The sequence below is a fragment of the Zeugodacus cucurbitae genome, chromosome X (genome assembly GCF_028554725.1).
Source record: "Zeugodacus cucurbitae isolate PBARC_wt_2022May chromosome X, idZeuCucr1.2, whole genome shotgun sequence".
In the NCBI taxonomy this organism is placed as follows: Eukaryota; Metazoa; Arthropoda; class Insecta; order Diptera; family Tephritidae; genus Zeugodacus; species Zeugodacus cucurbitae.
This window is the reverse complement of record NC_071672.1, coordinates 34001107-34015739: the sequence shown is the minus strand read 5'-3', so window position 1 is coordinate 34015739 and position 14633 is coordinate 34001107. Positions and strand designations below refer to the sequence as shown.

The window sequence follows — 14633 nt, the reverse complement described above, 5'->3', positions numbered from 1 at the left end:
CCCACTTATGGATCAAAAACCATATCTCAGGAATTACTCGACCGATTTCAATGAAATACGGTATGTAATATTTTCTTGACACCTTGATAACACGGATAAAAAATTGGAGAAAACGGTTTACAACCATGACTACTTCCCATATAACTCAATTCTGAATTCCTTATGATTCCTTCACATTATAATGTAAACATAAGGAACCGATGAAGATAGTGGAATACAACTTAACTTTTGTTTACTTTATTGTATATCATCTGTGGCTTCACTTCTGGAAAAAGTGCCATCAGCCCTCATATACCATATATGATGATTTTCGTTATTCCATTGGACTTTATGCCGAAAATATGGGTCAAATTGTGTGTTATCTCAATAAAATCACATCAATAAATTGCGAAAGTATAAAATGTTCGGTTACACCCGAACTTAGCCCTTCCTTACTTGTTTTATTTTATTTTATTAAGAGAACACACAATTTGACCCACATATTTGGCATAAAGTCCACTGGATTGACAAACATCAATATATATAGTATATGGGGACTGGAGTAATACCAGGACCGCTTTCAACTATTTTTTATTGCAAGCTATATTATATTCAAGATTTTACGTTCACTAAATTTTACTAAGATATCTAACATATTAACCGATATATACAACATAAAGTGCATCGGAAGTTTAAAAATCCGAATATGGAGTATTGGGATAGGGAAATATTGGCCTTAAGGAGCATATCTTCTTTGAATTTATATTATATTTTTTCGATATCTTCACTGGCGCTTAATTTATAGATTGCTAAGTGAACGAATCTATAAGTCGCTCATTATTCCCGTCCTGATGTATGGCGCTGAAGCGTGGACGATGACAACATCCGATGAGACGACTCTTGGGGTTTTCGAGAGAAAGGTTTTGCGCAAGATTTATGGTCCTCTAAACATTGGCAACGGCGAATACCGCAGACGATGGAACGATGAGCTGTACGATTTATACGACGACATTGACATAGTTCAGCGAATAAAAAGACAGCGGCTACGCTGGCTAGGTCATGTTGTACGGATGGAAGAAAACACTCCAGCTCTGAAAGTATTCGATGCAGTACCCGCTGGAGGAAGCCGCGGAAGAGGACGACCTCCACTCCGGTGGAAAGACCAAGTGCAAAGTGACCTGGCTTCACTTGGTGTTTCCAGTTGGCGCCAAAAAGCAAAAAGGAGGAATGAGTGGCGCGCTCTGGTGGATTCGGCTATAATCGCTTAAAGCGGTTCCTACGCCAAATATATATATAAGTGAACGGATCACATACATTTCAAAATTGTAGTATATGGGAAGTAGGCATGGTGGTGAACCGATTTATCCTATTTTCAAACTATAGCATTGGGATGCCAAGGAAATGGTACAAACCGAATTTCGAAATTGGTCGAGTGATATTGGTTGTATACTAATTTAAGTGTAGCCTTTCTGTACCATCTTTAACATCAAATTTAATGTTTCCGATGATTTTTCTTACTTAAAGCATTAAATCATATCCAAAATAACCTTTGTATGAGAAGTATTAGTTTAAGAGATATGTACCAACAATTTAATTGAGGGCGGGCCACGCCCATTGCATCCAAATATGCCCCTTCCTAGTGCGATCCTGTGTACTAAATTTTATTTTCATATTTTTATTTATGGCTTAGTTCTGACGCCTTATGTGGTCCGATTTCGCATACAATGCAATAGCTCACATCTACGAAAGCGACCTTCTTATGGTGCTAAGAAACACTTGTACCAAGTTTCAATAAAATATCTAAATTTTTACTCAAATTACAGACTGACAGATAGACAGTCTGACAGATTTCAACTCTACACGTCACCCTGATTACTTTAGTATATGTATATAACCGTTTATCTAACTCCTTAGTTTTAGGATTTACAAACAACCGTTATGTGAACAAAACTATTTTACTCTCTTAGCAATTTTGTTGGGAGAGTATAAAAATTGATAATAAACCACAGTGCAGACTTTGACTGATAGACACAGAGTTTAAGGAACATATGTAATAATGATCAAGTAGGCCATGAAACAGTGCGAGGAGTTCTTTTAACCCCTTGTTGTCTGACGGTACTCTCCAGTACCACTTCGAATTTTTCTGTTTTAAACAGAATCGCTGAACTTCTTGCTGCAAGCAGACCAACGGTACTTTAAAGTACAAAATAAAGCACACATATAACAGTACTTTTTGTAATATTCGTGAATTTTTCTCCTCTCTATGCTCATTTCAAGTTAGTGTTTTCCATAGTGCGGTCGTAAAAAAAAAGTGTTGTATTATATTACTTATATATTGCAAAATTCTTAAAATTTCTACAGGAAATAAAGAGAAACTTAAAGTTTTGTTAATTTGGCATTTATTATTGAAGACGCAAAGGAGTCTAACTTTTTTGTTTACCAGTGATATTTGATATTCTGAAGGAGACTTGTAAATACCGTCGGGCTCTGTTGGCCCTTGTTTTTTACACATAACACTGATTTCCTTATATACAGGTTTATACAGATAATAAAATATAATGGCTGGAGTTCACGGCAGATTTTTTACATAAAATCAAATTGCTTCAATTTTAGAAGAAATTACAATTGATAATGCACAAGATACGGATATTGAGAGTGACGATGAAGATGAAGATGAAGAGGTGATGACTTCACCGAACGATGAAGATCAGTTTTTGATTGAAGTTCTAAATCAAATTCAGGAAGAAGAAATTGAAGAGACAAATATTTTGCCGGAAAATTTCCGAGGCACAGTTTTTGAAGAACCGTTGCGAAAATGGAAAAATGTTGAGAAACCCACCGTGGTTTCACAATTTGACTCAGTAGAGGGACCAGTAACTGGTTTTTTTGAGGATATGGAAACGCCAACACATTTTTTCGTATCTTAAGTTATCGTCATTATTGGAGTATCAGTGAAGATCTGGCAGTCCCCGAAGTATCAAAAGCCATGTGCCGAAACAGATTTGATTTGATTTTACGTTTTTTGCATGTAAATGATAATTCTAAAATTCCGGAAAACAATAAGGATCGGCTATTCAAAATTCGCCCTATGATTGAAGCTCTAAATCAACGTTTTCAGCAGGTACACCATGGAACGAAGGAGCTATCAGTTGACGAATCCATGATTCTTTTCAAGGGTAGAAGTGCCATAAAACAATATTGCCCTATGAAACCAATTAAGCGTGGTTATAAATTATGGTGCTTGGCGGATCAACGGGGTTATATCAAAAAGATCTCTGTATACCAAGGAAAGGATGAAGCTGTCGAAGAAAAATACGAAGGATATGGTCTCGGGGAGAGAGTAGTTTTATCTCTCATAGAAGAGGAATGGGGCAAGAACAAGTACGTGTTCTTTGATAATTATTTTACGTCAGTTAGGCTACTCGAATTTCTCCAATTGCGGAAAGTATTTGCATGCGGAACAATTAGAGGAAATCGGAAAGGACTTCCTTCAAACATGAAATAGGACAAGAAAATGAAAAGAGGAGAATTCGATTCACAACTATGAACGGTGTAGCTTTCTTCAAATGGATCGACAAAAAGCCGATACTACTGGCATCCAATTTCCATGGCACTGAAAAAACGAGTGTCCAGAGAAGAGATCGTTAACGCCAAGCAATACAAATCCAATGCCCAACTGTGATTAAAGATTATAACTCTTTTATGGGTGGAGTGGACCATGCAGATCAGCTGCGTTGTGCCTACGGTATAGGCAGGCGATATGGTGGCATAGATTGTTTTGGGGGCTGTTGGAAATAACTTTTGTTAATTCCTACATTGTATACTGTCAAATCCATGCTAAGATTACTCTACTAGAATATAGGCGGTCAGTTGCACAAGGCTTCATGACGCAAAAGGATGTTGGTTCCAACAAACGCAGGTTGAGTCTTGCACCAACATACGCTAACAAACTTAACTTTCGTGGTAAAAGTGAGTCAGTACCGAAAGATGTCCGATTAGGTAATTTGGGGATACATTGGCCTACATTTGGTGAAAGTCGAGGAAGATGTGAATGTGCAGTTTAAAAAAAATTCAGTCAAAGCTGCATTCAAAATGTCAACACTGCGGAATATTTTTGTGCTGCAATGAAAAAAAGAACTGTTTTTCCGAGTATCATGGCATTAATGTATGGAAAATATGAGCTCTCAAGCCCGACGGTACTTCTAAGTACCATATCCTTTTTTTATACTAAGACGTCCTTTACATTTTTTTGTTGTTTTTATTGCTTAATAATATATGACTACGAATGGAAATATGTGAAAACTTATTAGATAATTGTCTTTATTCTTGGTTTGGTCAACAAGGGGTTAAAACACAAATATTTATCAAAAAGTGCAAGGAAAAAACACTACTATCGCAAATTAACATTGAAACACGACTGTAGTTTGCTCTAACTCAGATTTCACATCCAATGGAATATTGGGATGATGTAAGTTTTTGTGATGAGACAAAAATAATGCTATACTACCACGATGGTCCTCAAAGAGTTTGGAGAAAGCCGCCAACAGCCCAACAAAACAGGAATATTATCCTTCAGAAAAATTTGGAAAGCTGAGTGTAATGGTATGGGGTTGTTTTGTAGCAAAGGTGAAGGTGAAATCAAAATTATTGAATACAATATGACAAAGGAAGTATATTTAGATGGCAAAAAGGTGTCCTACCAACAAAACTACTCTCATACAGTGCATCAAAGAGGATGCCCCGAAGGTTACAAAGTGTCATAGACGCTGGAGGAGGTCACACCAAATATTAACATAAAAATGACAAGTATACTGATTTGAGCTTTAATATTGGTGAAATGTGAAAAAATTTAAATATGTATTTGCTTTAAATATAGTTAAAGTTTGACGTAAAGATTTTGGCTTACTTACCGGAATATTTTTGATATGAAAAGACACCATCCCAATATAAATTTATTTTTGTCACCCTCAGAAGCTCTGATCAGTCGCTCAATGCAGCTTTTTATGATATTTGGCGAAAAACGTTCGTCCACGCTTCGGCTGAAGAGTAATCCCGAACTGCCCGTTGTTATTGTTGCATCATTAACGGAATAAACGCATATATGTTAAATTTAAATATATTGTAATAATATATTGTAATTTTTGTGACAGTGCGTATAATCAAATCAAATCAAATATTGATAAATATACACATCAAAAGAAAAAATTTAGTTATTTCAATAATTAATAAATATAATTTAATTATTAATATATTATCAATTGTGGTTTGGACTTGTCGTTTAGAACATGATCAGGATACTGAATGTTGTTACGGCAATTTAATAACTATTTATGTTTGCGTTCAAAAATAAAATGCCACAAACTTTCTGTCTTAATTAAATGCTCCTTTGCAAACTTAAACCTTCTCTTTTAGTTTTTAGCACTAATGTACGGTTAAAAAGTGCTCACTACATGTTTGTTGCACAGAGTTTTATAAACAAATTTTTTCAACTACCATATAATAAGTGAATTCTCTTCATTTGGTTGATTTTAAAATTTATAGTTATATAAGATATAGTATACATTTATATCACTAATTTTGACAACCAGAAAAGAAAACGCTGATATGATAGAAACAAAAAAAGGACTAAATACAATATATGGGGAATACGAAAGGTGAATCAAGTCAAAATCGAGAGAGGAAATCATTACAATATTTGGTAATATCTGAACTTTTTATATAATATTTAATCAAACTGTATTTTAAACAGTGCTAGTCCCACTTTTAATTTTTTATGCCATTTCTCACAGTATTCCATTTTCACCGTCAATAAATTTATTTTAATGTTTTACTTTAACGAATTATATATATATTATATGAGTTCCATGGCATAGGACCACAGTGAAACAGTTCCAACTATTTCTGTCACATGCCTTACGCTTTATTTCACCCCAACTTTTTCCTGTGGGCCTGAGGTCTTCCGACTGTCTTCTCCAAGTATGAGCAGGTCTGCCAACTACACCATACAGCAAAACAGATTTTTTTTGCGCATTCCAAATGCTTGTTTAGCTTTTCCTTATATCCTCAGAGGAACCTTCAGAAGCAGTTATCGTGCAGCCAAGATATACGAATGATTCAACATCTTCTCCATATTCTCCAAGCAGCGGATCCTTGTTATCGGTGCTCTAACTCATAATTATGTTTTTTTTAGATTTATTTTAAGGTCTGCTTTTGAGCATGCTTCGGCTATGTCGTCGAATTTAGCTTGCATATCTGCGTTAAAACGCACATGTCATTATCATAGTCTAAGTCTTCAAGTCGATCAAACGGTCCACACTTTATTCCTCTTTCTCTAAGCGTTGGGTTCCTCATCACAACATCTAGAACTCTATTAAAAAGTAAAGGCGACAAAACCCACCCTTGTCGCACTGCTACCAAGTTGGCTATCGTGTAACACGCGTAACAACTGGCCCCAGAGTACAAGCTCTTTATAAGTGTAATGAGGGTAACCGGAACTCCTTTACTTTCAAGAGAACCCCAAATCGCACGTTAACATAGCGTGTCGAGCGCTTTCCCAAAATCTATGAAAGCTACTTATAGTGGGGAGCGCAACTCTGCCGACTAGTCTACGATTATTCGCAGCGTGTTTACATGGAACGAAAGCCTGTTCAATTCTAAACCCTTCGCCTAGTTCCGTAGATAGTCTAATTCTAATATCAGCGATAAATTTATTGAGACAACTTAATAGCGTTAGTCCCAACAATAATTGCATATTGAGGTCACCCTTTTTTGGAAGATTAATGATGATGATACCTTCTTTTATCGTCACTGGATCTGCTTTCATCAATTCTGGGGGTATGTTGCCGATTCCAGGCGCTTTGTTGTTTTTCATAAATCTTATAGCCATGGTGATCTCGGCTACATTTGGACATTCTACGGAAATGAGGGGGTTATCTATCCGTACATTGCATTTGCATATACGGTCTGCGTTGTCAAGAGTATAGGCTAATGCTTTCGTACAAAAATTTGACCAAATCTCAAGCTGGGTTTCCTTTCATGTGGTGATATTGCCATTATTATCTCATTGGGGCCTAGTTGTTGGTTTGGAATGACATAGAGACAGTTGTTTTGTGTATATGTAAGGGTCTCTTCTGCGATTCGTCGCGGCTGCAGCTTGAGCCTTTTTCGTGATGACATCGATCCACTTTTGCTTGTCACGCCGAAAACTCTTTTTTTTATTTCGCGGGCTAGTGTTGAATACTAGGGGGATCTAATGTGGGAGTGAAGTGAATATTAACTTCTTCTTTCCGAATGACAACCTCATCCACTATCCGTAAAGACTTGGTGACCCTGTTACCGCTAACGAGGTTCTGTCGACCGAGCACACAGGCGGTATATCCTTCAACCCGCAAGGAGCAAATTCTGTTGCCCACATGCTGGCCTGCAGACTCGCTGGCAGACCCAACACCGGGATTGGGTGCGATAGCTTAATCAGTCATCCATCTTAAAATCATATGATTATAGAAACGAAAAGAAGAAACTTTAACGAGTTATGACACAACAAAACAACCAACAATAATTCTCATACTGTTACGGAGCTCGTGTACCGAGATTATTCAGAGATCTGAATAAGGAACTTAACTAATCTCGTCAATTATAAAATGTATTCTTGGTTCTCCAATTGATAAATATATAAATAAAAAAATATATATATTTTAATTATTTCTTCTATAATTCATAAATATACTTTTTTGATTCATAAATTTTTATACATTCAGTGCCATTGTGCTGAAAATTGATTAGTAGTTATGTGTGCATAAGTGCTGAAGTTAAAAGTGCTAAGGTAAATACAACATATGTTGTACATGCCAGCGTACATATGTATGTATTAGTAGGGGTGAAGTATGCTAAAGAAAATCAAATTAGCACCTGTTGTTCACGTCGCTATAAGCTGAACGGTTTCTCCGCACAGCAAGAACACTGTATGTTATGCGTTAGGAGAAATCATATCTGCTTTCCGTTTGCCACGCTTATCTCTCGGATAACACTTACACAGCTTCATCTGGTTGTTTTGTCTTCTTCATCACGTACGCAATTATGTGGGTAGTATGTGGGTGTCAAGTATTTAAGTTCATCATTATATCGACGTTGTTGACGTCACGCATACATGTACAGATTCCAGAGGCAGTATACCCTTTGCCATGAGATGAAAACATTGGCGGTGTATCCACATGCTGCATGCACACACTCTGTCCAATCGGTTGCCCACACTTATCATAGGGATAGGTTGAGTACAGTAGGAGTAGGGGTGAATAAACTAAATAAATTAGCTTAAGATTTTCATTTGTCTGACACCATATTTTTAATAGGCTGAATGCATTTAATAAAGGTATATTATGTAAATACATATGTACATATTGTCGACGTAGGGAAGTATAGCATTCATACCAAGAGGTAACTACATATGTATGTATTTTTAATGACAACTTCCACTTTTACGAAGGTAACAACCCTAGCAATAAGAAATAAATATCATTACAATCTTTTCTTTTTTTTTTACACTAGCTCGCGAACCCTTACGGACATGTTGTCAGCTAAGACCATTTGCACAATCTTGAGGTTTTCTCAACCGTAACTCCTTATTGAGATTAGATTTCCAACTTTAATTACAACTGAAGTGGATGCATATATACATATGTGATTGGTATGAAGAGACTAGTATGTATTCATATTTAAATGTTTTTTTATTATTAATGTTTGCTTTCCTAAATTAAGATACTATTTATGAAGAGATAGGTAGATGTACCTCGACTTAAATACTTCTTGAATTACTTAATTAAATTTACAAACAATGGTTACATTTTTGTGATCTGAGTGTAAACTACAAAACTGCTGGTAAAATACGAGTTGTTTAGAAAAAAAAGAAGAAAATCTCTCTATACTCAGAAGTCGACGCATATTTTGAATGCCAGAAAGGTGATATACATATTATATTCACAATTTCATGGCTTTTTTTCATTATTCATGTAAATATGTAAATGTAATAATTTTAAAAACAAACAAATAATGACCCATAAATTGGATCGAAGAAGTATACAGAAAATAAAAGTTGGACAAAAAATTACGCTATCAATGCGGGTACGAAATAATAAAATTGTAAGATTTCATTATATAAATTGCTTTTGAATTCAATAGCATCCTTAATATCTCGCTGAAATTTTGGTGAGCGTTCTTCATTTGGATCATGGTTTAGAAAGTGAAAAGGAAAAACAGTGAAAAAGATTTAGTTTTGGTATGTCAGAACCTACAACTTTTATGAATTAAATAAATCTGCTGTATTAAAACTCTTATCTAGTGGTGACAGAATTACAGGTCATCTTAAGGGCATTTTCAGCTACATATACTCTTCTTATATTTCAGCTTTTTCCAGCTAACGTACAATAAAAACATAATTTATGAGTGTTCGCCAAGGATATTTATTCTTCTAAACTGCACATTATCAATATAACAATTAATGATATAAGTTTGTTCAATATTAGCAAAATTGAAAAAGGGTATCCTTGTTGTATTTTTATCGAGTTGTTAAAATAGATTAGAGTACAGACAAAATTTTCCTTGTTATTAGAATACATTATATTTCTCTAATCTACAAAGTCAAATTCAAGAATATTACATAAAAGTGAAGACCATGAACTCAAGTTTAAATTAATTATATGTCTGACAAAGTTGAAAATGAAATATTTTTAAAGCCATCAACAAGGGTTTTAATTTTCAAAATCAAAACCACCAACTTATGTCGGGAAAACTGGCAATCAAAATGTTTTCTGCGAAATACTAGCTTATTGCACAACATTAAAACCAACATTTTTGCAAAAATATATATCAATATTCAAGTCTGGCTTGATAATTATTAAATAATTGGTTGATATTTCTACAGATTTTGAAACTGTGAAACCACATTTCATTTGCGGTGTTTGGCGTAATATATGTGTACGCAAAAAAAAAAGAAGTGACAGTTCCTATTTACTGTTTGTTATATACTTTAGCAAATTCCTTACTTTAGAGTCACATTTTGAAGGGATCGATGAAGTTGACTTAAATTATTGCTAGCTTCTCATAACTCATTCTCAATTTTTATTGAATATTAAGACTTTCTTATATTTTTGAATGAATTAATAATACTTGCGTTGTTTCAATTTGCGTCGCGATATTTTATATACGGTATGTACTGTATATTTTATATACTGTACGTATATTACTGTATGTACTTTTTCTCCCAACAAACTAACAAACTATTAAAAAACTGCAGCGCTTTTCAAAATAGCACTTCCTTACTAATTTTGAATGAAAATCATATATTGGCTTAAGAGGGAAAGAGAACGAATCAACAGACTCATTGAATTTAAATTGAAGCACCAAACTATATTATGTCCTTCACTTCATGTCATTAAAATACAGTATACTCTCGAAAAGTAAATCGATTGGTATTTTGGGTAATTTACTTTTTCGAATAATTTACTTTTCCAAATAACGGGTGATTTTTTTGAGGTTAGGATTTTCATGCATTAGTATTTGACAGATCACGTGGGATTTCAGACATGGTGTCAAAGAGAAAGATGCTCAGTATGCTTTGACATTTCATCATGAATAGACTTACTAACGAGCAACGCTTGCAAATCATTGAATTTTATTACCAAAATCAGTGTTCGGTTCGAAATGTGTTTCGCGCTTTACGTCCGATTTATGGTCTACATAATCGACCAAGTGAGCAAACAATTAATGCGATTGTGACCAAGTTTCGCACTCAGTTTACTTTATTGGACATTAAACCAACCACACGAATGCGTACAGTGCGTACAGAAGAGAATATTGCGTCTGTTTCTGAGAGTGTGGCTGAAGACCGTGAAATGTCGATTCGTCGCCGTTCGCAGCAATTGGGTTTGTGTTATTCGACCACATGGAAGATTTTACGCAAAGATCTTGGTGTAAAACCGTATAAAATACAGCTCGTGCAAGAACTGAAGCCGAACGATCTGCCACAACGTCGAATTTTCAGTGAATGGGCCCTAGAAAAGTTGGCAGAAAATCCGCTTTTTTATCGACAAATTTTGTTCAGCGATGAGGCTCATTTCTGGTTGAATGGCTACGTAAATAAGCAAAATTGCCGCATTTGGGGTGAAGAGCAACCAGAAGCCGTTCAAGAACTGCCCATGCATCCCGAAAAATGCACTGTTTGGTGTGGTTTGTACGCTGGTGGAATCATTGGACCGTATTTTTTCAAAGATGCTGTTGGACGCAACGTTACGGTGAATGGCGATCGCTATCGTTCGATGCTAACAAACTTTTTGTTGCCAAAAATGGAAGAACTGAACTTGGTTGACATGTGGTTTCAACAAGATGGCGCTACATGCCACACAGCTCGCGATTCTATGGCCATTTTGAGGGAAAACTTCGGAGAACAATTCATCTCAAGAAATGGACCCGTAAGTTGGCCACCAAGATCATGCGATTTAACGCCTTTAGACTATTTTTTGTGGGGCTACGTCAAGTCTAAAGTCTACAGAAATAAGCCAGCAACTATTCCAGCTTTGGAAGACAACATTTCCGAAGAAATTCGGGCTATTCCGGCCGAAATGCTCGAAAAAGTTGCCCAAAATTGGACTTTCCGAATGGACCACCTAAGACGCAGCCGCGGTCAACATTTAAATGAAATTATCTTCAAAAAGTAAATGTCATGAACCAATCTAACGTTTCAAATAAAGAACCGATGAGATTTTTTTAAATTTTATGCGTTTTTTTTTTTTTTAAAAAGTTATCAAGCTCTTAAAAAATCACCCTTTATATACATAAATTATCTGTTTTTATAATATTAAATGCATTTTTAAACTTAAAAAATTCATTCATTTATTTGCTTCAATAAAACATATGGATTTACATGAAAAACATATTTACATTTACATACATACATATGTATTTACTATGAGGAGAAAAAATCTTGAATATTATTTTGTTTTTTTTCTCCTGCAATATATTTTCTGACCATTTTTGTACGACAATTCAAAAAGTCTGACATCTGATTTGCATCGTTTTCATTTTTAAACCAGTGGATCAAGTAGGAGAGTTTATTTACTAAAAAGACGCGATAAACTAGAGAGTAAGTGTTTTTGCAACATCGTAAAAAACGCTGCTTGCTTCGTTTCGAATTTTTTATCACACTCTCTGAAAAGTAAATTAAAAAATTTACTTTTTCGAGGTGCATGTGAAATCTTAAAGGTGATTAACTTTTCCGCGATTATTTACTTTCTGAGAATTAACTTTTCGAGAGTATACTGTATATGTATCTGAATAGAGTTTGAATAATATTTTAATATTCAACATTCTTTGGCGTTGCAGTTTGCCTATCATATCATATCAGCAGAGAACTGTGCAACATGTTGCAAGAACATACCAAGTTGACAATGTAGTTAATGTCTGCACTCAGTTCAACGCATAGTATGCGGCTGATATCATACTGGTTGTGCGTTGGCCGTAGCCGGGTTCATTGGGTACCCAATCTATTATTGAAAACAAATGCTTCCTATGAAATTGCTGCTTACAAAAACTAATAGTCGCCTGAGCATAAATAGGACCTCTCAAAATACTAACAAACTGCAAGCAATTATTATTATTATATACATACATATATACGAGTACATATCTATTTGTATGAATACCCTTAGGAATGCTGCGTTCTTTGTTACATAAACTATTGCTGGATGTACCGGAGTTTTGTCAACATCATCTTAAATATTCGAGATTTTTTTCATTCAATATTTAGCTAGCTGTCAAATGATTATGTCGCAATATGTATTATTGCCGTTTTGTGTTTTATGACAAATAAATGAACTGATTAACACTAACACTGCTTGACTTACTTTTGTTTTCTTGGTATAAGGAACTCTAAGTATTTGGCCAGTTCACTTCAGTGCTGTTGATTCCAGTAGCTGGAGCATTAAATGCGCTTCAATAATTGATACTGCTCTAAACTATTATTAATTATATTATGAATTGATGTATTTTCGTCTTCAATCTTTTTATTTACCCGAAACACCCGATTCAATTTTGTTATTTTGTCACTTTTACAGCTGGAGGGGAATAGTTTCGTTTTTAAGACCAATTTTGTATTTTATAGTTATAATTATTTTTTAAATGATCACTTTTATTTCGATTTCAGTGTTTGTTTGCTTTTTGTCAACATTTAACATTCATAAAATGTTTTAGTTTTTCACTTAATTGACATTGTGTAATATTTTAACTTGATATCAATGAATACTGTTGAATGTGTTAGGTGACTCTTGTTGATTACTGCTTTAGACTATTTAGCTGGCTGCTGCATTTGTTGTGCCAGCGATGTTCTACTAATGCGCTATATGCGTGCAGACGTGAGCGCCTATTAGCGTGCTAACGTTTTCTGCCTGAGTATCCGTTGTGGCTGCGACGTCAAAGTCATTGGCGCATTGGGCTCGGGCCACCCGAATAGGTCGGCAGCCATCATACTCACCGTAACATTCATGTTGCTTGCGCTTTTTCTCTAACACGGAAAAGTGATACACCTTAAGTATTATTCGTATAAATTACGGGATGTTTGTTTGTATGCGTGGCACATTGTACAAGTACCATATGCGAAGCAACAGTAAGTGGTAGTTGTGTATTAAACACCAAATCATAACTAACATTGCGGGTGGAATAGGAACACCAGAGTGGGCGGTAAAACTGCGTGAACCAAATTACAAGGAATGGAAAAAGTTTACAGTGTGTTTATGCGCATAAAAAAAATTTCGCTTCGACTCGTTCGATCACAACAAAAAGCGCTTTTCATCAATATTTTGGAATGAAAAATTTAACATACTTACGGGTATTATATAAAGGCAGCAATCATTATATTATTTATTTATGTACCTAATAGTACAGACTATTTTACTTAATAGTAATGTGCTTGACTAGTACTGGTATATCTACTATGTTTTATTTTTGTTTATTTACTGCTTAGTAATTTTTAACTAAAATATTCTGCAGGTCAAGCGTTAAATTAACTTAAAATTGTATGTGATTTATAATTGAGTAACTTCACTGTAACGTGAAGGAAGCTGGGGGTTCGGAGGCTGCGCAGTGTCGGCGCCGGGTTATAAGTGGCTTCTTATCAGCAGCAACTAGAGTTATTTGTTGTACGAACGTATGTATGTATTTACCTGTAAAATGTATTTTTGTTATTATACACAGCTATCTGAATAACTATGTCGGTCTCTTATGGAGTAGTATAAAAGCGTTGGAACACCCAAGAGGTACATACAGACCTTTCAGCATTTCCTAGTCCTTATTTATTTTGCCACTTTGAATTTAATATTTTAATGTTTTTGTCTTGTTAAAATTGAGAATATATAAAGTATCAAATAAAATCAATGTTTAATTTAGTTCATCTAGAAAAAGAAACGAAAATACGCCAACAACTATTCTAAAAGTGTCCGTCCTTATTATTTCTGTCACCAGTGTGTATACATATGTATTCGAATAATTAGAAACCAGTTTAGAAGTACGTTCACGCATTGACCTTAAACTTCCCTGCTGGGTATGCTGCCTATTTGTGAATAAATGAATGAACTGAAATTGTATATAAGTACATAAGCACATTTAGCATC

The 14633-nt window shown here is 34.9% G+C and overlaps 1 protein-coding gene across 2 annotated transcripts in view; it reads right to left on the bottom strand.

The window, feature by feature from the left end:
* Window positions 1-13851, bottom strand: part of LOC105219616 (ankyrin repeat and ELMO domain-containing protein D) — a 103158-nt gene extending 89307 nt beyond the window's left edge. Inside the window, exons 1-3 of one of the 2 annotated variants that reach the window (XM_029045194.2) lie at window positions 12873-13851; window positions 7888-8228; window positions 4890-5036 (exon numbers count right to left, since the gene is read on the bottom strand). In XM_029045194.2, coding sequence (XP_028901027.1) covers window positions 4890-4919 — 30 coding nt within the window. In that variant the 5' untranslated portion in view covers window positions 4920-5036; window positions 7888-8228; window positions 12873-13851. The remainder of the gene's footprint in view (window positions 1-4889; window positions 5037-7887; window positions 8229-12872) is intronic. The other variant, XM_011195884.3, reaches the window with a different exon arrangement.
* Between the last annotated feature and the right edge of the window lie 782 nt (window positions 13852-14633).